We start from the raw sequence: 26034 nt of genomic DNA, 5'->3' as shown, positions 1-26034 counted from the left end.
GAAGAGCTTATGTTGCTAACACACATGAACTTAGAAAAATTTAGAGGATAGAAATCTTGGCTTTCAAGAATTAACTTTCATATCTTTGCAGAAGTTTCTTTATAAGTTATACATAAATTTTAGTGCAGCATATCTAATCATTTTTGCTTTAGGCTTCAATGCTTGAATGGCTTCAAAGAGAAATATGTCCAGCAGTGATTCAAAAAATGATAAAATGTCTCATTCTCTTTCAAGAATCAACATAAAAATTATCTTATTACTTGTGCAGGAGTTTTTTTTTAGTATGTTTGCCTATTTTTAATAAAAATTCCTTGAGGGTCACGGGTTTGAATCTCTGTTGCACTAAACATGCTCGCCCTTTCAGCTGTGGGGGCATTATAATGTGATGGTCAATCCCATTGTTTGTTGGTACAAGAGTGGCCCAAGAGTTGGCAGTAGGTGATGATGACTTGCTGTCGCCCCTCTAGTCGTACACTGCTAAATTAGGGATGGCTAGTGCAGAGTCCTTGTGTAGCTTTGTGCAAAATTCAAAAACAAACAAACAATAAAATATTCATAACTGTTTTTTGTAGGCTTGTAAAACAATAATAGTAATAATACAAAGAACAAATTGATGAATATTATATAACAATTGGAAGATCAAAATGTTTGCTATTATCAATACTTTGGCAGCCTTAACTTTTGAGATAGAAAGTGCTGCTTTTTGTGCTGAGTGTTCCTTTCAAAAAGAAGTCTGCTTTTTAAGATGGTTTTTGCCCATATATTCCATTAGAGTTTTTATGAAATTCCTTATTATAAATCAATATTATGGTTCATGATAACCAATTCATCAAAATTATGATTAAGTCAATAAATGTCTCAAGAATAATCATATAATCAAAATTGGTGTTTTTCCTTGTTACTGTTTTCAAGTGTTTTATTTCTCTAAGTAAATTATATTTTGCCCTTATGATTTCTCATTATTATTCCTGATGAATTTAAGTTTATTCAACTTTATATAATAGTGTCATAACTCACAAAAATAATTAAATAGTCAAAAATTAGTGTTTCAGATTATCACTATTTTTTAATTATTCCTACTATCTAAGTCCCATGTAAGAGTAATCAATTGACCTAATGTACTTGATTGACAAGCCTGGTAATTAATCAGTTACCAAATTCCACTATTCATCTAGTTCTACCCACAAGTCAGTCTGCCTCTCAAGCACTGTTAATACATTGGACCTGCATGACTTGTACACCTAAGTGGAATAAGTGTGAAAATATGAAAGACACAATTATGTACCTTTTAACCCATTATACACAGCCTGAATCACATGGATCTTAACCAGGCCTGCAGAGAAATGCTTTTTTCATGCATTGATAATTGAAATGTTTCTTCAGTTTCTGAAAGCTCCCATTAGAATAAAACAAGCCTTATTACCATCCTCACTTATGAGTTATGGAGGGGTGTATGTTTTTGGTACTCAAAGAAGCTCCCAACACAACACAACATGAATGTACCTGAATATTGTTGGGTGAACCAGAGACCCCATTATCTATACAACTATATATTTAGATATTCCTATGCGCTCATGAATAAATACATATGCAATACTATATGGTATAAATCAGAATTTGTATTTCTTTACTGTGCTCTAAAACTCATCTGCTTCAGCATCAAAAATACAAACAACTGTCCCATAACTGAAGTTTTGTTTTAACTTTTTGGGTATTCATAAATGAGTCAGTCATTTCCAAAGTAAAAAAAAAAACATAAACAAGTTCTTTTAATTATAAAAATTGAAATGTTAATTTAACCTTTCAATAAACATTTCCATTTTTAACATCTTTGTTATATTACACAGAAACATGTTTCAAAATTTTAATGTTAAATACACAGGAGAACATTTCAAACGAAATAAAGAATTCAGAAGTCTTAAAGCTAATGGTCTTCTTTAAATCATGCTGTTATGGTAACCAATTCACAATGACATACAAAATTTTTTTTTTGTCTCATGATTAGCACTATCTTTTTTGAGTAATCATTTGATCAACAGTAAAATTACACTATGCAACAAAATTTTTACTTTTTCTTGTTACTGGGCAGAAAGTGTTATTTCTCAATTGTTTATGCATAAAGTAAATGGAAAAGACCTATTTTTCTCTTCAAACTTTGTTTTTGAGTCCTGAGAGCACATAACAAAAACATGATGGGAGACTATATTTGGGGGCTGATACATGAAAGTGATTTACATTACAGTTGCAAATATCGAAAAACTACTCATTTTTAAACATTTTTGTTAATTATTGTATAACTTTAGTATAAATACACGTAAATCTTGATTCATATGTTGTTATATTCAGACCTTATGTAAATGAAAATGTACAAATTTGCTCATTTTTACATAGAAAATAGGTTAATTTCTAAATTTCATTATCCAGGTCAGAAAAGCAAAGTTTGAAGGGAATAATGACCATTTTCTGTACTTTTACAACATAAACAATTAAGAAATAACACATACTATCCAGGAACAACATTTGTGTTACATAGTGTTATTAGCAGATTAAGTTTGTTAGAATACTCAACTTTACACTGAAAAATTAATTCCTGTAGCTCAATTACATCATCTCTAAGTTGAAAATTTTTCTTTAGGAAAAAATATAAAGAACTGTTATAAAAAACAGAAATATTTAAAAGTTAAACCAAAATTATAGTAAAATATTACATTACATATAATTGGTAAGTTTCAAAGTTCAAGAAGTGTGACAAAATCCTAGTTCAACAGAAAATACTTCTTTTTTTTATTATTATATGTTCAATCTTACTTTGCTGAATAATTATGTACATTTCTTTTTGAATGAATGTTTCTTTGTACTTTCTGATTGATTGATTGATTGATTTAGTGTTTTATGGCACAAAGCAGCGAGGCTATCTGCGCCAGACATTCGGTAAAAATGTAAAAAAAAATAAAAAAAATATAAATAAATAAATGTAGTACTAGACATAAATGGAAATGAAGATAAAACAAAAACGTATAAAACCAATGTTGACACCTAGTCTACAATGTTAAGATAAAAGGTAGAGTATAAGAAGTTGTAAGGCATTTACTCCAGTAAAAAGGTAATGATCATAACCCGCTAGGAAGACTAACAGGTAAGTTCAAGAACCACCATCAGTCACTTGAAGTTGGCCTTTCCAGTCCTGGTTCCGGGTTATGTGTCATAGCAGCTATTATCAAAATGTAAAAGAATAAAAGTTTTAAAAGACACTCCGCAAAATCGTAATAATGAGTAGCCAAATGTCCAGTAAAAAGATAAAAGTTAAGTAAATGGAGTAAAATTTGTAAAATTAATTGAAGATAAAAGCAAAACGGCAATTAAAACAGAAAATGGCGTAAAAACCAATGTTGACATCCAGTCAACAAAGTTGTAAAGAACTACCTGTAGCAGAATGGTAATGATCATAACCCGCCAGGAAGACTAACAGGTAAGTATAAAAACCACCGTCAGTCACCTGAAGTTGGTCTTTCCAGTCCTGGTTCCGGGTTATGAGTCAATATGGCCAGTACTAAAAAGTTAAGTAGTAAAAGTGTGAAATGATATGCAGCAAAAGTATAATAACAACTCGCCAGGACGACTAACGAGTAGTTCAAACGGATAGTTCAAACAGTAGCGTCAGTCACCTGAAGTTGGCCTTTTCCAGTCCTGGTGTCGAGTTATTTAATGTTCTGGCCATTGTCCAATACCAAATTGAAGGAGAGAGATTAAAACTGTAAAAAAGGAACCACAATTAAAAAGGTGTAATGAATAAATATGCAACACTTAAATGAGATTAAAAAGATTAATGGCCATTAAAAATTAAAAACATTATCAAGGTGGACAGAGTCACCATCACCAATAACTCTGTCCAATGTTACAGACTGACCCTGGGAAAAAATATGTTTAAAATATTGCCGTCGTTGAGAATTGTAACGATGGCAAGAAAGTAAAACGTGGCTGATAGTGATTTGAGTGTTACACAAACTACACGTTGGTGCATCAGTTCCAGATAAAAGAAAATGATGAGTTAAAAACCTGTGACCAATGCGTAGCCTAGTGAGAACAACTTCCTCCTTCCGAACTTTACGGAAGCTAGATGGCCAAAGTCCAATTTTGAGTTTGATTTGAAAAAGTTTGTTGTCACGTTGCTCACTCCAAGTGGACTGCCAGCTGGCACGGAGCCGAGCCTTGAAGACAACACCATAGTCCATGTACGGAATAGGCATAGGAGTGATGGTGCTGAAGCAGACATATTTAGCTGCCATGTCTGCAAGCTCGTTCCCACGAATACCAACATGGCCTCGTATCCAGAAAAACTGGATTGAAGTAGCTACTAATGAGAAATGGGCCAGTCGGTTTCGAATATCAGCGAGAATATAATGTGAGCTAACGTGTAGCGATTCCAAGGCAAGTACAGAACTAAGCGAATCAGTATAAATAGTGCAGATGGAGTACTGCTCAGCTGCAATATGATCCAGGGCAAGAGATATGGCATACAGTTCAGCAGTGAACACAGAAGCTGTAGAAGGGATTCTGCGCGCAACTACTGACCCATAGCAAACCATAGCAGAGCCCACTGAATTACCTGATTTGGAACCATCTGTATAAATGGGAACTGAATGATTGTTTGAAAGATATTCATTGAATAAAAGGCGGTACTTCCAATCTGGAGTATCTGCCTTTTTTTAGGTGACTGAGAGAAAGGTCACATTTGGGGGCTGTAATAAGCCATGGTGGGATGGGCTGACCTGTGGAATCTGCAATGTTATCCAAGGACAGACCCAATTCATCCAATTGCGCCCGGATGCGAAGGCCAAACGGAGCAATGACATATCGTCTGTTCTGAAAAAGTACTGCCCACCGAGGAAGAAAAACACATTTCCAGATGGGATGCTTTGGTAAGGAACGAAGTTTCGAAGTATATTGTAAAGATAGTTGCAAACGGCGAAGGTGTAGAGAAGGTTCATGAGATTCAATATATATACTTTGAACTGGAGAGGTACGGAAAGCCCCAGTGCAGAGTCAAAGTCCTTGGTGATGAATGGGGTCCAGCATCTTTAAGGCCGAGGGTCTGGCAGAGCCATAGACCATTGATCCATAATCGAGTTTCAATATAATAAGAGCACGATATACCTTTAACACTGAACAGCGATCTGCCCCCCCAACTGGTAGAAGAGAGAACACGGAGGATGTTCAGTGCTCTTGTGCATTTGACCTGAAGCTGCTTTAAGTGTGGTATAAAGGTCAGTTTACGATCAAAGATAAGCCCCAAGAACTTGGTCTCCGGGACCACTGGCAGCAAAACTTCACCGATATGAAGTTCAGGATCAGGGTGAATACCCCGTCGACGGCAAAAGTGCATGCATACAGTTTTGGAGAGAGAGAAATTAAAGCCGTTCGCCAGAGGCCACTTCCGTACACAATTGAGGGCGGTTTGTAGTTGCCGCTCAGTATATGTCATGTTTGACGACTGACAAGAGATGTGAAAGTCGTCGACATACAGCCCATTCGCAACAGTGAGAGGGAGTTGTTCAGTGATGGCATTTATCTTTATACTGAAGAGTGTAACACTCAATACACAGCCTTGAGGGACTCCAAGTACCTGTACAAAAGAACGGGAAAGTGTCGAACCCACACGAACTTGGAATCTTCTGTCCATTAAGATTTTTTTAATAAACATGGGTAGATGGCCACGTAACCCATATGTATGGAGGTCTCGCAAAACGCCATACCTCCATGTTGTGTCGTAAGCCTTCTCTATGTCAAAGAATATTGATACAAGATGTTGGCGGTTGAGAAAGGCTTCTCTGATAGATGTTTCAAGACGAATTAGGTGGTCTGTGGTGGAGTGCTGTCAACGGAACCCACACTGGGTGGGCGAGAGGAGGTTGTTTGATTCAAGGAACCAAACAAGACGAGCATTAACCATCCTTTCTAATGTCTTACAGAGACAGCTCGTCAAAGCAATTGGACGGTAGTTTGAAGGAATCTTGGGATCTTTCCCTGGCTTAGAGAAAGGTAAAATAATAGCCTGGCGCCAGCCATCAGGAAAAACATTATCCTGCCAGATCCAGTTGAAAACAATCAGAAGGACATCAAGAGAAGCAGGAGATAGATGGTGCAGCATGTCATAATGAATATCACCAGGTCCAACAGACGTACTGGCAGACCGATGAAGGGCCATTTTTGGTTCCACCAGGGTAAAGAGACAATTATAGTCAAAGAAACAGTCAGTTCGAAAGGAAAGAGGTGATCGCTCTGCCCGAGTCTTGATGGCCAGGAAGGTGGAGGAACAAGCAGAAGTGCTAGATACCCGGCAAAAGCTTTCACCTAGAGTGTTAGCGATGTTCCGAACATCAGTCACCTCCTGACCATCAGAGAGTAAGATCGAGAGGGGAATAGAATTGCAGTGTCCATTAACCTTTCGAATCCTGTCCCATGATCTTGGAACTGGTGGTAGAAGATATGCTGGTTGTGAACTGAATCCAAGATTCCTTCTGGCTTTGACGTCTTACCCACCTAGCATGTGCACGGGCCCGTTGGAAAGCAACTCGGTTTGAAAGTGTGGGATATCTACGAAAAGTATCCCAGGCCCGCTTTTGAGCCTTCCGTGCTAAGTGGCAAGCAGAATTCCACCACGGACGAGAATATCGTGGAAAACGTGTCGAGGTTTTAGGAATACACTAAGCAGCTGCATGTGTAATACAGTCAGTTACTGACTGCTACACAGTCGTCTATTGATGGCTGATTTACGATGGCAGGATCAAGTTCTGCGAGAGCAGTGAAAGTGAACAAGTCTGCCTGATCCAGCTTCCACCGGGGCACGCGGGTAGGGTGGCATCGACCACGGCCAGTCTCTCTCAAAAGGATCGGAAAATGATCACTGCCTAGTGGATTACTGTCAACCCTCCATGAAAAATGGGAGAATAATGAAGGGGAGCAAACTGAGAGATCAATAGCAGTAAAGGACTGACTAGGTGCATGAAAGTAAGTGGAAGAACCAGTATTGAAAAGAGATAGATTGTGATCAGAGAGCATCCGCTCTACAGGTCGGCCCCTCCCATCAATAATAGCACTTCCCCCAGAGGGGATGATGTCCATTTAAATCCCCTAGGATTAGAAATGGAGATGGCAATTGTTCAACGAGAGCATCAAGATCTGATTGATCATATGTCATATGGTATGACCCAAGGATGGCTACAGCCTCCAAGGGTGTGTTGAGTGACAGAGACAGGGTGGGCACGTGTTGATCAACCAACAGTGCCACCCCTCCATGTAATCGACCATCACACTACCTGTCATTTCTGTACAGAGAAAACTGCCGAATGGAGACAGTATCAGCAGTTTTGAGAAATGTTTCTTGTAAAGAAAGACAAACAGGATGGTGGGAAGCAATCAGCGTTTTGATATCATCCAGATTAGAACGTAAACCTCGACAGTTCCATTGTATCAAGGTGGCCATTTTTAAGAACGGGTAGGTGAAGTGGCTGGAGAACCCTTCGGTTTACGACCACGTCTTTTTTCTTTACTGTCTTTAGTCGGAGGAGGTCTATCAACCTCCATGGATCCTGCTCTGGGTCGGGTGGGCAGGTTTTTGTTATTGGAAGGGGAATCCAGTGACTGAGGACGCGAACGAATAATTGTTTTGTCTCTTGTGGTGGAGAAAAAGATGTATTAGAAGAAATGCCTGTATTTGAAACTGAAGAACGTGGATCTTGAGGTTTGTTGGAAGGTATGGGAGGAACAGAGATGGGTGTAGAAGTCGATTCATCAACCTTTTTAACCACGGAGGTCAAAAGGCTTTTCATTTGTTTTGAAAACGATTCTCTTGGAGGCACAGAGAGATCTGTCTGCACTCCCACTGTAGTTGTGGAATGAAGTGCAGCAGCATATGTCCGAGATGGAGTTGTGGACAGCAATTTCCGAGCCTCAGGATAACTAATGTTATGTGTCGTTTTCAAACGCTGCACCTCTTTTTCCTCCATCCATTTTGGGCAAGAATGAAAGTAAGAGGGGTGAGAACCATTGCAGTTAACGCAATGTGGGTTCATGTCACAGTCATAGGCATCGAGGTCCTTGCCTCCACAACGAGCACAAGTCAGGGAACCACGACAAGATGTCTTTGAGTGGGCGAATCTCTGACATTGGAAACATCGAAGAGGGTTTGGTATGTATGGCCGAACCCTGCAAATGAGATAACCTGCCTTGATGGTGGCAGGTGCACGTGGTGAAGTAAATGTTAAAACGAGGGTATTTGTTGGCAGTGTAACTCCATCTTTGCGAGTGGAGATGCGCCTCACTGCAGAAACTCCTTGAGTGGAGAGACCAGCGAGAATCTCTGACTCGGGAACGTTCTTCAAATCCCTTTCAACAATAACTCCTCGTGAAGAATTCAAGGTAGCATGGGGTGTAACCTCAATAGGTATATCCCTAACTGCCTTTGAATTCAAGAGGAGTTCACTGTGTTGGGATGTGGATGTTTCAACCAATATGTCACCAGATCGAAGTTTCTTTACTGATTTTGGAGAGCCAACAAGTCCCTCTAGTCCCTTTTGAATAAAAAAAGGGGACATTTGCCCTAAAGGTTTTTCCAAAAGATAATGTAATATAAGAAAATGAGGTACATGTGTTACTGATGTTGAAGATTGCTATTCTGAGTATTCAAGACGTGGTTTTTTACAATTTTATTTAATTTTTTAGAGGATCCATAGGAAAAAGAAAAAATTTCGGTACCCACTGACCCGACCCACCATGGAGCCCTACAAGGGGACGCACTACAAAGTCACCCAAGGACAATGCAGCAACGCCAGGGTTTCGTGGGCACTATACCCAAACACCAGCATCAGGCACAATGTCCACAACACCCCTTGAGAACTTCCAACACTGGTACTTGGTTGACTCTAGCCGAAGTGGACCAGCCGATTGGCCCAAGGTGGGCCACACAAAGGTCGCCCGTCTACAGGAATTCGAGGCCAAAGTGGTGTGTTAGGGTTGGACCCCTCAACCACCAGGATCCTCTTCTCCCCTTCACGGGTCGCCACGCACGGCAAACACGTGGGTGGATGTTTAGATCCCAGAGAAGGTAACCAGATAGAACAGAACCTTCCCTGGGAGGTCCCCTCACCACGTACAGGAATCCACACCGAGGGGTGTACTTTCTGAAAAAAATGTGTCAGAAAGCAAAGAAATACTTACAAATTAACACCAATCATTCTTTTTTATAGTCATGTATTCAAAACTGAAGAGTTGCAGACGAAATCCTAACTCATAATACATTGAATTACTCAGTAAAGTTTGCATGGAGTTTGTTGCTACATAAATAATGAGCTTTGTATAACAAATAAATATATTTGCTTTTTCTCTTTAAAGTTCATCATTATCACAATATGTTTGACATAGGTGAAGTGAGGAAAATAAAAAACAATTAACCTCAGGAAAGGTGAAAGCTTAAATGATGAAAATGGAATGTGAAGTTTGTGATTTTATGAAGTACATATAATTTCAGTTCACCAAAGAAGAAATTGGCATATGCTGCTTTCCATTTTCTCTTTGTTACTGCTGATGTAAGAATGGAATATTTGCTCTTCTTCAGTGGAACGACACAAAATTTCCACACAATGTTAAATAAATCCTACTTACTGAAGTTATGGCTAGAGTATACAAGGGTGGATTTGTCAAGAATTCAAAATGTAGCCTAAAATCATTGAGTATTACAAAAATCTGAACTGTTAATTTCATGAAATGTTTAAGCAACTGCATGTTTGAGGGCATAATGACAGCAGGACAGTGAAATGTAGGATAGGATATTGTGACTTTAGTGTTACAAAGGCCATACACTGATGGATCAGTCCCAGATAAAAGAAAATGACAAGTTAAAAAACTGTGAACAATGCCTAGCCGAGTTAGGACATCTTCATCCTTCCGATCCTTACAGAAATAAGATGGCCAAAAAAACAACAAATGGCTTAATCTGGAAAAGCTTGTAATGATGTTCCTCACTCCAAAGTCTATTCCCAACTGGCAAAAGCTCAGCCTTCAACACAGGATTGTAGTCCATACATGTGATAGGTACCAAGTGTCAGCAATCTTGTTCCTGCAAATACCAGAAAAACTGGCTATGAATGGAAAATAGAGAAAAAATGAGCCAGCTTTTGTTGAATATCAATAACAACAGGGTGAGATCTAATGAAAAGCAATTCCTTGGCCAACAGAGAGCTAAGAGTGTCAGTGTAAATAGTGCAACCTGTGTACTGTATTGTTTCTATGTGATCCAGGGCAAAAAAAAAATCTCATACAACTCAACATTTAACACAGAAACTGTAGAGGGGATCCTGTGAGCAATTACTGAGCCACAACAAGCCAAGGCAGATCCTCCTGAGTCACCTGATTTAGAACCATTCATATAAACTGGAATTGAAGAATGATTCAAAAGACACTTGGCAAAGAGAAGATGATAATTCCAACTGGAAGTATCCTCCTTCCTTGGATGACTCAAGGAAAAGTCACAGGTGCTAATAAGCCATAGCAAGATGAGCTAATAAGTGGTAAATGATATGCAATCCAATTATACACCCATTTCAGCCAGTTGCATCTGGATATGAAGGCCAAAAAGAAAATAGCAGACCCTCTATTCTGAAAGAAAATAGCCCACTGAGGAAGGAAGACATGACCCCAGGTGGAATGCTGTGGTAAGGATAGAAGTTTAATGGCAAACTACAAAGAAAGTTGCAAATGGCAGAGGTGAAAAGGAGATTTGTGAGACTCATTCTGTAAATTCTGGACTGGAGAAGTGTGGAAAGCCCCTGTGCAGAGCCTAAGTCCCAAATAGTGAATGGGGTCCATCATCCTTAAGGCTGAGGTCCTGGCAGAATCACAGACCAGAGACCCATAGTCTACCATGAAAGCACGGTAGACTGTGAGCACAAAACATCAACAGACTCCACAAGAAGTGTAAGAAAGGACATGGAGAATTTTTTTGGTGCCCTCATACACTTGACATGTAGCTGCTTGATGTGAGAAATAAAAGCCAGCTTAGGGTTAAAGATAAACTCCAAGAACTTTGTCTCAGGAACCACAGCAAGAACAACATCACCAAGATGGAGCTTGGTATCAGGGTAAATACCAAATTGGTGGCAAAAAATGCATGCAAACGGATCTAGAGAAATAAAAGGTAAAACCATTTGCTGTGGTCCATTTCAACAAATGATTGAGGGCAGTCTGAAGCTGCCAATCAATAAACCACATGTTTGATGACTGATATGAGATGTGAAAGTCATTAATATAGAGCACATTTGCAACAGTATGAAAAAGTTATGTAGTGATTTTGTGCATTAATTTTGATACTAAAGAGTGTGACACTTAATACACAACCATAAGGGACTTCAAATTCCTGTGAAGAGAACAGGAACTGTTGAATCAACACAGACTTGGAATCACCTGTCCAGAAGAAAGTTATGGATGAAAATGGGTAAATGGCCATGTAACCCATAGGAGTGAAGTTCCCACAAAATGTTCTACCTCAACATGGTGTCATAAGCTTTCTCAAAGTCAATGAACATGGAAGCAAGATGTTCCTTCTTGAATAATGCTTCTCTGATCAACATTTCAAGTCGAATCAAGTGGACCATGGTAGAGTGCTGTGAATGGAACCCATACTGGATGGGTGAGAAGAAGTTGTTTGATTCAAGAAACCAAACAAGACAAGCATTAACCATCCTCTCTATGACCTTACAGAGAAATCTAGTCAAAGCAATTGGACGGTAGTTAAAAGGAGTCTTGGGAATCTCTTCAGGGTTAGAGAAAGAGATGGCAGTAGCTCAGTGCCAAGTATCATGTAAAACATTCTTCTGCCAGATCCAGTCAAAAACTACCAGAAGAATAGCAAGAGAGGCAGAAGAGAAATGATGCAGCATCTCATATCAAATATCAGGTCTAACCAATGTAGTACTGCCAGACCAATGAAGAGCAAGCTTCAGTTCCACCAGTGTAAATGGGTGATTACAGTCATAGAGATGATTGGGCTGAAAGGGAAGAAAGGCAATCACCCTGCGTGAGACTTGATAACCAATAAGGCAGTAGAAGAAACAGAAGTGCTAGATGCACATGAAAAGTTCTTGCCAAAACTATCAGCAATGTTCAGGACATCATCAACTAAAGACACCATTGGAAAACATGATGAAAAGTGAATGGAAAGTATATTTCTCATTGACCTTCGCAATCTTGCCTCATATAAATTTGGTACTGGTGGTAGGAGAGATGCTAGTTGTGAACTTAATCCAAGATTCATTTTGTCTTTGATATCTAACCTGCTGTGCACAGGCACAGGCCTGCTAAAAAGTAATGTGGCCCATTTTTGAGCCTTCCATGTCTCCTGGCAAGCAGGACTCCACCATGGATTAGGATATTGTGAAAAAAATTTTGATGTTATAGGGACAAATTGAGCAGCTGCCTGAACAATGCAGTTATCTATCAATGGCAGACAAATGATGATAGGATGAAGTTCCAAGAAAGCAGCAAAACAGGGCCATTTGGCTTGGTCCAACTTCCACTGAAGCACATGGGTTGGGTGATATCAACAATGGCCAATCTGCCTCAATATGACAGGAAAATTATCTCTGCCCCATGGCTCACTGTCAATCCTCCAAGAAAAGTGAAAGGGAGGAGACATAAAAGTCAATGGCAGTAAAAGACTGACTAGGCACATGAAAATAAGTATAAGAACCAGTATACAACAGAGAAAGGTTGTGATCTGAAATAATATGTTCTATGGAATGATCCCTTCCATAAATATCAGCATACCCCTGAGGGGATTATGTCCATTAAAGTCTCCCAGGATTAAAAAGGGAGATGGCAACTGTTCAATAAGAGCATCAAAGACTGCTTGATCATATGCTTCTCCAGAAGACAGGCTGATAGAAAGACAGCTCCTATAATTCTTTCTGAATAAAACATGAAGACATTTGCTTTAAAGCTTTTTGTGACAAATAATGTAATATGAGAAAAAGAGATATAGGTGTAAAAGGAGGTGGAGACTACTGTTCAGGATCTTCTAAATATGGTCATTTACCAATGATCTGTTTTTTTATTGTTTTATCTGTATTTGACTTGGGGGATCTCTAATGAGAGAAGAAAGATTAATTGCCCACTGACTCCACCCACTATGGAGGCCTACTATGGGATGCATTATAATGCCAAACAAGAACACTGTGGCAACACCAGTATTTTGTGAGCACTGTACCTCAGCACCAGAATAAGACAGAATGTCCACAATACCTATTTAGAATGCCCAACATTGGTACTCAGCTGACCTTAGCCCAACAGGACCAACAAACAGATTCTGATGGGGGCCACCCAAAGGGCACGCATCTATAGGAATTCAAGGGCTAAGTGTTGTGTTGTGGTTGGACCCCTCAACAACTAGGATCCTCTCATCCTTTTCTCCCCTTCATGTATCACCACGCACAGCAAACAAGTGGGTGAATGTTCAGATCTGAGAGGAAATAAATGGAAAAGACAGAATCTTTTCTGGGAGGTCCCCTAACCACGTACAGGCATCCACATCAAGGTGCATGATTACAAAATCATATAAAAGGTGAATCACATGCAGCATTGATTTAGTTAATATGAGATACCATGTCCATAAACAAGCCATTCACTTAGTAAAATAACAGTATAAAAGCAAAATTGTGTATTAGAATAAGTACAGGAAAATACTTTACCTAAATATCATATTTGTAGACAATTTAATAAAGCAAATGACATATGTAAGTTAGTCTTACATTAACAAGTAAAAAATTTTTTTTTTCAAAAAAGGAAATAAATGTAGGGATGGCTAATATTAATCCTTCAAAAGTAATGCAAACAAGAAAGTAAGGATGGCATTTCCATTATCCCTTCATAATAGCACAGATACAAAGTGTAGTAGAATGTTAACAGACAAAAATAAGATAAATTAAACTCTATTGTGATTGAATGGTTATATATATATATTGCTATATGTTAATCCTTGCAACCTTGATCATGAATCAACATTTAACCATCTAAATATTTCAAAAATGCAAACATATCAAAATGATAAATATGATTCGTGCACATGGTGAGAAAAGTGACCATGGATTTTAAACTTATAAGTTATAAAAAATATGTATGACAATTTTATGAACAATATCTAGAGACAATTAGCTTCAAAAGAACGTAAATGTCTTCATCTATACATATTTGGAAACTCCAAACTCCATACAACCAAAAGTTACTGTGCTCATAAATGATCACATAACATTTATTGCAATAGGATGAAAGTACTTATCCCTAAAGTTGGAAGTAAATATTACTAAAATTGTTACAGGTAAGATCTTAATGTCAACTTTTCTAAAAAAAATGGATGTAATAGACTTAAACTTCTGTAAAAGTGAAGTGAAATACATACTGCATTAATGCCTGAGAGTTGCTGTGAAAGCTGCATTACAACACCAATCAACAGAGGAAGCTGGAGTGATTTATTTTTAATCAGCTGCCACATAGTTATCTGATGAAACAAAAAATTAATAGTAAAAACAGGATATTCTATTTTTATGGTACACATAAAGCAGTGGCAGATGTATGTTTATCTATTTAGTATTTCTGTTTCTTTAGTCTTATTTCATCTACATAAAATTAAAGTTCATAGAAGCTGCTAGATTCACATATAATTGAGATTACAATTATTATTTTCATTAAATAAAGTACTCATCTAGATTGTAATGAAAATGACCTTTCTAACCTCACCTTTTTAAGAATTTATTTTTATGAAACAAAAATTGTATTAACTCTTTAAAACTATCACAGATTCAAATGTTGTCTTGTTTTAAACTGAATTTTAAAAATAAATGTGAAGAGAGCTTATATAACACTTTTAGAAAATTTCAGAACATAAAATACATAATAAGTGAGTTAACAGGAATAATACAGTTTTGAATACTCTTTCAGAATCAGAGTATATATAAACAGAACTGTTAACAAACAACTAAAACCACATAAATTTATCCCTCTAAGTTCATATAAAACTTTATTCAATGAAAACCATTACAACCACAAATAATGGGTTGATGAAAATGTAAATAATCCTTAAACTTGTCAAATAGTTTTGTTAACAACCCCAAACTAGATTGGTGTGTTTCATATCTCAAGTGTAAAATTATTTGTGATTACGTAAGTGTTTTAACATATTTATAATTCAACAAAACTGCTCATAGTTCACCTCTACTTCTTGTTGATGAGCTTGTTCTTCAGCTTTCATTTCTTCAATGTCATCTTCTATTTGACTTGAGCTTCTTAACCTTTGTAAGGCTGAAACATTGTGTAATGCTGGTTAGTAAACAGTTACAACCTTTATACTGCACATGAACATTTATAATGTTATACTGATCAGTATACACATTTTTAGCCATTTTACATGAACCATAATTTTGTAAGGCTATTACACAAATATAGTATTGTAGTGGTCAGCAGACATATACTTAGCTATTACTTTGAAGACAAAACTTCTGATTTTGTGTTTATAATGCATACACTCACCCTCCCTTGCAAGTGATTCTTGTTGTTTCGAGATGAGCAAATATCGAGGGCTCTCCGGACAAAAAGGTAACAAACAGAGTTGGAGTATGGCCGGAATCACTGCTATTCCTATAAAATGGGAAAGAAAGAAAGTTTTTCAAAATACAGGAAACACAAAAATAATTACTATAAACTTTTTTGAAGATGTCAAGGGTAACATTATTAATATTATCATTGTTTTCACATAAGCACTAAAGTTTTAGAAACAAATATGTGTCTAATTATCTTGAGACTCAGCTTCTTTTTACAATCTATAAACCAATACGTCAGCATTAAATCAAATTTAGAAACTCCATATTTAATGTATCATGTATGTTTTTTTTGTAGTTTATGCATTGTAATAAGTTTTAAGAGAATGTACTATAAACAGTAGAACAACAGCAGAAAGGTTAACAATGTCCTATAGAAAAGCAGGTTTTTTTTTTTGTTCCACTTCAGATAACCAACGATGAAGAATTCAGTCAACAGATCATGGACGCTGTTAATACAGCCTGCCTTACTAAGCTGTTCAAAATGTTTGTATTGGTTTGAGTGCAAAACGTACAAATCTATTTTAACGTTATGGAATATAACTGCCTTAAGGCACAATCAGCAACATATTATACAAAATCACTTATTAAGAAATTAACTCTCATTCAAGCTTGAACAAAAATGTGAAACTGTTTTGAGACGAATGTTCTATGATCTTAGGTACCATTATCAGAACTTCAAACTCCAGATGCACAACTTTCAATCTGGATCATTTAATTCCAAAGAATACCTTTACTACAGCCAGTATCACCACCCTTGGGTACAGCAGGTGATTGGCATGATTCACTATCATACAAGTAAAGACACATATATAATCTTTCAATTTTTATGTAAAAATACTCCACATTTTCATTACATAAACATTTTATTTTTTACAAAACGACTTAATAAATACATTTGATAATACACTTTAGATTTTTTTTTAAGTTTAATGTCACAACATATTTGAAGCCTCACAAAAAGATTAAGTTGAGGCTGTAGTTGCAAGTCATCAACAGTAACTATAAAAATCTATAGTAGACTGTAACTTGAATTTAGAGCCTCCTGGTTCACAGTAAGGTTGTGACAAAGATGCCAAAATTCTTACTCTGTGGTATAAAAAAGTAATCCAAACAACAGAGTTGGTAATAAGTGATTTTGTCCAAGGTGCAAGAAATACTTTATACAGTTGATTTCTTCATCTATATTTTCTTTTATTCACACTAACAAATTTTCAAACAACTACCATAACAAAAACCTCAAAACGCACAAACAAATTGATACTGATACACCAAACAACAACACCATTACACCACAGTTTACCATTTATCCCTGATATCAGTTAAAAAAAAACAAAAAACACTTGGAGAAAACTTGTCATTAAACATAAAATTCCTGTTGCCTCCAAATTCACCCCCAAAACATGTTCTAAACTAAAACCATTATTTAATAAAAATTATGTAGAATCACACAAAACCAAAATTATTTATAAAATAATGTGTAATAAATGTCCACAATTGTATGCCTGAGAAAACTGGAACAAAATTGGAAATAAAATTCACTGGATATAATGAAACATCCTTCTATGTTTACTGTCATTTCAACTAGAAAACAAACAAACCACAGTATATCCATACAAACCACTGTAATTTTAAACAAAGAATCAAATATCAATAAACGCAAATTGGTAGTTATCGTGGACTTAATGGGTGCAGTTGGGAGTTGTACTAGTTAGTTTAAATAACTGGTTGGGGCCCTTTATACTAATATAATTTGTCTACTGGGCTACTACTTAGTGTCTTAACACCATAATGGAGGCTGGAATGCTAACTTCAGAATGTAAATTTATTTAACTTACTTAGCCCCAAATGGTAATACATTATTATTATTTCTTTCTTTATTGTTTATTATATTTTCTTCTTCTTTACTTTGGAGAGCAGTCTCCTTCCCACAACTGCCTGCAAGCAGTGAAGGGTGATATAGATGTGGGACGTTGTGGGCTTGAGCACCCGCATCTCGCTCTCCGAATTTCTATATCTACTCCTTTGTTTACTTTATTATTTTATAATTCTTCATGTGAGACTGGCCAACGGGGGTTAAGACTTATAGATGGTGTATTCCTACCGCAATGTGGGCCTTAGTTTCTCAGTCACCTCCAAAATCTAAGTCACATTCATTTTATATCTAACATTATAGCCTATACCTTTTTTCGATTAGTGTGGCGGTTTTGAATTCTGTTTGGAATTTACATATATATATATATATATATACACACACATATGTTCAAGGGCCTCTGAAAACTACTTGTACCTCAAGATGACGCAATCTTGACGAAGAGTTATACATTTATAACAAAGTTTTGTTTGTTTTCATTATCTAGTCAAACCGTTTCCAAACCTTTATTTTAAAAAAAGCGGGTTTTTCGTCATTAAATTTACATTCAAAATTTAATTAGACTTTTTGTTAATGTAATACCTACAGCATAAAATCGTAGCTTATAATCAATATTTTAATGGTATATAAGTTTTATGTTCTTAATTTTATAAGACAATGCTGAAAACCATTATGAATTTGCCATAGTGGAAGGAAACTAATGTTGTTTGTTTTTCTCTAGGTATTCCCTACTAATCTATTCACCACCCCATCATCTTGCGTATGATGCATATAGCTTTGGCGCATGAATTGCGAGTAGCCGAGTTCTGGGGGCGAGAACTATGTTTTTATTCAGCATTTTTACCCTGACAATGAGTTTGTTATTCGTGATGACGAGAAACCCACTTGAAATAAAAATGTATCTTAAGATGGCTGGGTAAAGGTATTAAAACTTTTATTAAAATAAAGTAGAGAACAGTGTTTTGACTTACTTATGTCATCTGTTAACCTGGAGATGACATAAAAAGGTCGAAACATTGCTCTCCACTTTATTTTAATAAAAGTTTTAATACCCTTGCCAGCCCTCTTGAAATACATAGATACAACGAAATTATTAAAGTTCGCTGGTACATGTGTACGTGCACATACACTGCTGGCCAAAATCTTAAGGCAAATGAACACAAAGATAAAATATGCATTTTGGTTGTTAGACTCAACCACTCATTTGAGTAGAGCTTCGAAAGATGAAAATATGAAAAGGGAAAATAAAAAAACTCTTTTAGCATTTAATGGGAAAATGTGAACAATATGAAATTAGCCTAAATATTAGCTGGTCGAAAGATTAAGACCATACTGAAACGAAGCGTTAATCGGTAAACACGTAACGAAATTTAGTCATTTGTGTTCAAGCATTAGTGTTGTCAACATCTCCCACTGACATCTCCTGTGTTACATTGGGTAAAAACATGGCAAAGGTCAAAAAGTTGACAGAGTTTGAACGTGGCAAAATTGTCGAGCTGCAAAAGCAAGGTGTCTCTCTGAACGTGCCATCGCTAGTGAGATCGAGCGCAGTAAAATTGCTGTTGCAAATTTCTTAAAAGAGCCTGAGGGATACGGATCGAGAATTTCAAGTGGTCGGCCCAAGAAAATTTCGCCGGCGTTGAGCAGGATGATTTGACGGGTTGTCTGGCAAGACACCAGCCGATCGTCGAACCAGATTAAAGCCCTTACGGACGCAGAATGCAGCTCAAGAACAATAAGACGGCATTTACGAGAGAAAAGCTTTAAAAACCGTAAACGTCTTCAAAAGCCACATCTCATTCCACACCACGAAACAGCTCGGTTAAACTTTGCTGAGAAGCACCAAACATGGGACCTAGAAAAGTGGAAGAAGGTTTTGTTCTCTGATGAGAAAAAATTTAATCTGGATGGTCCAGATGGCTTCCAATGTTGCTGGCACGATAAAGATATCCCACTGGAGACATTTTCTACACGATACAGTGGAGGAGGTTCCATCATGATCTGGGGTGCTTTCTTCTTCCATGGAACAATGGAGCTTCAGGTTATACAGGGGCGTCAAACAGCTACTGGCTACATTGGCATGTTGGAGAGAGCATCCTTATTGACTGAAGGCCTTCGCTTGTGTGGAAATGACTGGATCTTTCAGCATGACAACGCTACAATTCACAATGCCCGCAGGACAAAGAACTTTTTCATGGCGAATAACGTGATTCTTTCGGACCATCCAGCGTGTTCACCCAAACTAAACCCCATTGAAAATACTTGGGAGTGGATGGCAAGGTAAGTCTATAGAAATGAACGTCAATTCAAAACAGCGCATGATCTTCGTGAAACCATCTTCACCACTTGGAATAACATTCCAGCTAGCCTTCTGCAAACGCTTATATCGACCATGCCAAAGCGAATGTTTGAAGTTATTCGCAATGACGGCTGTGCAACTCACTACTGAGATCTCTTGTTGGGCATTTCCTAACCTGTTTAAGACTTCTTTTTGGTTTGGTCTTAAACTTTTGACCAGCTAGTATTTAGGCTAATTTCATAGTGTTCATATTTTCCCTATTAAATGCTAAAAACGTTTTATATTTTTATTTTCCCTTTTTTATTTTCATCTTTCGAAGCTCTACTCAAATAAGTGATTGAGTCTAACAATCAAAAATGCATACTTTTTCTTTATATTCGTATATTCGTTGACCTTAAGATTTAGTCCAGCAGTGTATATTACTTTCTTGTTATCCTAGACCTGCGCACTTTGGACCAGGTAATATGTCCTTGACGTCATTTGGCAAGGTTTGTTTCAGAAAAAAATTATTGATGTATTCTATTTTACTTGAATTGTCAAGAAATCATTTAATTGAAGTCGCAAGTCATGTCTCAAGCAATTTAGCCTGGGCCCAGTATGGCCAGGCGGTTAAGGCACTGGACTCGTAATCTGAGGGTAGCGGGTTCGAATTTCCGTCACACCAAACATGCTCGCCCTTTTAGCCGTGGGGGCGTTATAATGTTACGGTCAATAACATTATTTGTTGATAAAAGAGTAGCCAAAGAGTTGGCGGTAGGTGGTGATGACTAATTGCCTTCCCTCTAAGTCTTACACTACTAAGTTAGGGACGGCTGGCCCCCCGCTAGTACAGCGGTATGTCTACGGAATTACAACGCTAAAATCAGAGGTTTGATTCCTCTCGGTGGGCTCAGCAGATAATCCGATGTGGCTTTGCTATAAGAAAACACATAGGAACGGCTCGCGCATATACCCTTCATGTAGCTTTGCTCGAAATTCAAACTAAACCATTTTGCTGGTGTTAAAGGAAAAAAAAAAAGAAAGAAAAAATGCGACTGGAGTCCTACTCAAGTCCAAGACGCATGACTTGAGTCTATAAATCTGCCAATCAAAACATAAAACCTATATCACCAGTCAGGTGAAGTTTTTATAACTGTAGTCTGTGAGTTGCCATTTAAATATATCAATTTGTAGTTAGGTTATTTTTCACAATACATGGTACTATTCAATTTGTAATGAGTTCATAATGTGTATGTACTTAATACACAGCAAAGAAAATAATATAATGATGGAAACACACATGAGCAGCACACATAGAGGAGTCACAAACAACGAGTAATGATAATTAGATACTAAGTTTATTACAAATACAAAACATCCCACCAGAAAATCAAATCAAAGAACTTTTACAAAGCACTAGTATTTATATCTGTGTGTGTTTCCATTATTATATGTACTTTCTTCTGAGTCTTGTATATAGCTTTTAGTGAAACACAGTCTTGTCAGACATTTTTGCATGAAGTATTATTAACTAGCCAAAACTTTCAATTCTACACGCTTGTCACGCAGTTCTTGGAACTGTGACTAGATTTATACCATAGTATAACTACCTCCACTTTTAAGGTTTCATATTAGTACGTTATTTTCACATTGGTTAGATGGCAGTCAGTTGTAAACTATCAATACTTGAATGTACTTGACATAGTTCATTTTCACAGAATAAAAAGGTAGCATTGCCATACTATATAGTTTTATATCCCTTTTCCTTACCATTTGTACAATGATTCCCAACACTTATTACCGACCTTTTAATTAAAACAAGGTTTTTCTATAATACATTTGATATTAAAAAAAATATCTTCATCTAGACTGTTATATTACTTTTAAAATCTCTTGCATTCATTATGTAGAAAGTATGACAAAACACAGTGCAGACTTACCTAAAAGGTATGGCCATCCAGTGGATGTGCCCAAAGCAAATTGAACCCCAAATACTTGTGAAAGGAAAAGCCCTATTGTTAAAGCTAGTTGATTGAGAGTACCTTGAAATAAATAAATATATATATATGTTATACAAGTTTGGAAATTAATAAAAACGTCCACAAAGATTTTACGTTTTTTTTTCTTATTATATTGGCAGACTTTAGTCATTGCGCATCATAACGTTATGAAGAATCATGTTAATACTTAGGTCAGTTTAAACACTTAAGTCTGCATTTACGTAAACATAAAAAATAACAATTTATTTCTTTTTATTTTATAAATTGTTTAGGCAGAGTATTCATAATGAGTATACTGAAATGGGCGGCAATTGCCTGTTGAAGAGAAACCATACAAAACAAACCATAAGTGCAGATGACGCCGTTTCGAAAGTTGTTTTTGTAATAAAACAAGCTGCACAATGAGCTACATGAACTATACCAACTGCAGAGATTTAGTGTGATTTCTAGCATTCTAAGCCTTCTAGCTTATCTATGAGCTACCAGGAATTAGTATCTTACAAAAATACCAAGTTTTTGTCTGTCCTGAAAATGCGAGCATATTTTATTTCAACACACGTAAACATATATCAACAGACATTTTTATCACCTTATTAAAATCTTGAAGTTTTTAAAATTGTCTAACGCTAAGTCACAGCGCAATATTATAAATTTATAAAATTTAGTATTAAGTATGGCAAGTTTAATTCTTAACTAAAGTAAAACAAATAACGTACACATAACTTGTGTTAATTTCTCTCTATAAAGGCTTAACTAATGTTAGGCCTAAGACAAGTGAACTATTTGGGGATTTCGGTGTCTGCGATTAGAATTATTTTATTTTATTCTGGAAATGATGTTTTAAAGATGTAACATATTACAAATATATTAATCTGACCACAAGTGTTAATAAAACAAATACTTGTATGAAATTAAATGAAAATACTCTAAAAAAATTAACGTGAGACTGAGAGTAAACCAGGCGCTTCATTAAGATCGGTATTTTATCCAGCTCATGAAATTATATTAGGTTGAGGAATAATTCGTGAGCGTTTTTAAATAATTTCATTCAAGCATTACATGCAAGACTATACAATACTTCAATGCATGAACACATTACACCCAAAACATTTATTATGATACTTTATTTCATGTAATACCTAGGTATATAGTAAGCATTGTTTTAAACGAAATTGCAAGAAATTAAATGCGAAAAGCAGATGGTGTCGAAAATGCTCGATTTTGTCCACTTGACATTCCATTTAATGAGCTGAAAATGAAAGCAAAAATTAAAGAATATGAAAATCAAACACACCATCTATTAGAGCAAAAATTTATCTACCAAATGACATGAAATATTTTGCGAAAGCGTTTCATTTATGAATATATTTTTTTAACTTGAAAAAACGCTCACGAATTATTCCTCAACCCAATATATGACTGAAAGCAAAAAGTGGTTATTAAATAATGATTACATACATGTATTTTCTATTTATTATTATTCCTCACTATCTTTATAGTATGTATCATAGAACCCATGGAAATATCAGCTTGATCATTCATACTTCAAAGTATGGTTAAAAGTAATTCTAAATAGTTTTAAACATAAAGTTGAGAATGAGTTGCTAGAAGACCGAAGTGATATTAGATGCCAGCATGTTAGGTGTTAGCCATAGAATTTAGAAATACAAAGAAAAATTTATATATATTTCGTAGACTTTCAAAAAGCTTTTGACAAGGTTAACCACGAGAAATTAATGGAAACCTTGCAGCAAATTGAGGTAGATCAAGCAGATATCAGAATCTTGAATAATTTATACTGGAGTTAGGAAGCAGTAGTTCGAATTTGCAGTGAAATAAGTAGTTGGTTTGCAGTTAAGAAAGGCTTACGTCAAAGGTGTGTGCTGTCACCTACGTTAATTATTTGTATTAAGAAAGGTAGATCAAAGAGATAATTACTGATATAGGATGAAACAAGATTAACGGAAATAGAATGTGTAATGATAAGTATGTTGATGGAACAGCATTTATGGGTTAAGCTGAGAAGAGATAAAACGGCTACTTACCAAATTTGTTAATAAAGGTAACTTAAAGAAATACTTTGGACTAAGAATAAATATTAACAAAAGCATGTTTTGTTTTGAATTTAGCGCAAAGCTATTCGAGGGCTATCTGCGCTACCCGTCCCTAATTTAGCAATGTAAGATTAGAAGGAAGGCAACTAGCCATCACCACCCGCCGTCGACTCTTGAGCTACTGTTTTACCAACGAATAGTGGGATTGATCGTAACATTATAACGTCAACATGGCTGAAAGGGCGAGCATGTTTGGTGTGAAGGGGATTCGAACCCTCGACCTTCGGTTTACGAGTCGAGTGCCTAAACCAGCTTAGATGAACGGTGTGGATTAACTACATAGAAATAAAAACTAACAAGAAAGCATGTGAACGTGCAAAAAACAAATAGTCAGCTGCTAGACATATTTTGTAAGCGGAAAATGTGGTAATTTGAGTATATATTGCGGGAAGTTTGGCAGAGATCCTGATGAGTAAAATTGAAGAAGGGAGAGTAAGAAGTGGTTTATTGACAATAGAAAATGAAAAGGAGATGCGAAGCTTGAATTACGAAACTTGGTGGAAGCAGTGAGGAATATAGAACAATGGAGAACTATTGCTTTTGATCTTCAGAACTGGGAGAAAACCCCATGATTAATTGACATAAACCATATTAATCTGTAGGTCATTACCAACGATATATTCTTGGGATCACCACTGTGTGTATATATTTTAGTAATGGCATTATGCTAATACAGTTTACAGTGGTTTAAGAAGGAATTAAAAAGTTGAGGTGCTTGGCTAGACAAGTAAATTTTACATTAACAGATTGAAAGTATAAAGAACTGCTAGAAACAGCTCCCATGATGCCAAAGCCAGCTCAGTCTAGGGAGTCTGGGGACATACCCCCCCCCGAAAATTAACATAATAATATAATTTACAATTACTATATAATTCAAATATGTATAAATTGGGATGTTACAGCACTTCCAGCACCTCCGATTCCAGCGCCTCCGATTCCATATATGCAATTTTAATATTGGCACGTCATATTATTTAATTATTCAACGTACTTTGAGAAGGGTGAGAATTGCTGTTGTTAATAAAATTGTATTTGACAAAAAAATCCACAACTTCCATTTTACATTTTATTACGTACACAAATGCATAATTGGAATTAAGCAGCTATTACCTTTATTTAATTTGTTCTTTTTTAGACTCGAAATGATTAATTTCGTTTTATACAACTAAAACTGCTTATCTGACAGTGTAGTATTTCAATTCATGTTAATAGATTCAAGCATTGCATTAAATGCGTTATGCTGGATCGATTTTGTGCGCCACTCACCATACATTTATCAATGCCCCATGGTTGCACTGTGTGATCATTTTTTGAGATGTTAAGCTAGGAAAATGCAAAAGTAATAGTTGTAATCAGAGTGATAAAAATTTATCTGGAATAAAAGCGGTATTACAATTGACTGACTAGACTCATATATATATGTACATATTACACCGAGATCAGGCTTCTTCTAATGTACTAAATTATAATAGTTTGGGCTAAATTAAAGTTTTGAGTGCTAATTCCACGTATCAGATAATGAAAGGGAAAAGCATCGTATATAGCAATCGATTTAAAATTTTGTGTATGTCCTATTCATCATGTATGTAATAAATAGGAATAATAAAAGTTCTAATTGTTCTAGAATCTCTGATACTTCTTGCTTACAAGGTGATTTTAGAAAGGTATGTTCCATTACTTTTATTTTAATTGATAATATGAACGTCATTATCTGTACCCAAGGCCAAAGCAATTACAATTGTCATTACAATTTGTTTTGGGAACAAATTTTAAATGGTGGAGTACAAAGGTTGTAAGAATCGAGACCGGCTTAGGGGTTTTATTGGCCCTAGACTTTTCAACTTATAGAGGCCCCCTCGAGACTTAATATCTATGTGTAATACATTTATAGTCATAGCTTGAGGCCTCCTAATTTGTCTGAGGCCCGGCATGGCCAGTTGGTTAAGGCACTCGACTCGTAATCCATGGGTCGTGGGTTCCAATCCCCGTCACACCAAACATGCTTGTCTTTTCAGTCCTGGAGGCGTTATAATGTGAGGGTCAATCACACTATTCGTTGGTAAAAGAGTAGCCCAAGAGTTGGCGGTGGGTGGTGATGACTGTCTTTCCTCTAGCCTTACACTGCTAA

The 26034-nt window shown here is 36.4% G+C and overlaps 1 protein-coding gene across 6 annotated transcripts in view; it reads right to left on the bottom strand.

The window, feature by feature from the left end:
- LOC143230707 (glucose transporter type 1-like) overlaps positions 1–26034 on the bottom strand; it is a 320532-nt gene that overhangs the window by 15399 nt on the left and 279099 nt on the right. For all 6 annotated transcript variants that reach the window (XM_076464724.1, XM_076464720.1, XM_076464719.1 and 3 more), the window contains 4 exons: positions 21733–21834; positions 15574–15681; positions 15257–15345; positions 14447–14545 (listed from right to left, as the gene is read on the bottom strand). In XM_076464724.1, the coding sequence (XP_076320839.1) occupies positions 14447–14545; positions 15257–15345; positions 15574–15681; positions 21733–21834 (398 nt within the window). The remainder of the gene's footprint in view (positions 1–14446; positions 14546–15256; positions 15346–15573; positions 15682–21732; positions 21835–26034) is intronic.

This window comes from Tachypleus tridentatus, chromosome 10 (assembly GCF_004210375.1).
Source record: "Tachypleus tridentatus isolate NWPU-2018 chromosome 10, ASM421037v1, whole genome shotgun sequence".
Lineage (NCBI taxonomy): Eukaryota > Metazoa > Arthropoda > Merostomata > Xiphosura > Limulidae > Tachypleus > Tachypleus tridentatus.
The sequence above is the reverse complement of the archived record's forward strand: the minus strand, read 5'-3'. Positions and strand labels throughout refer to the sequence as shown.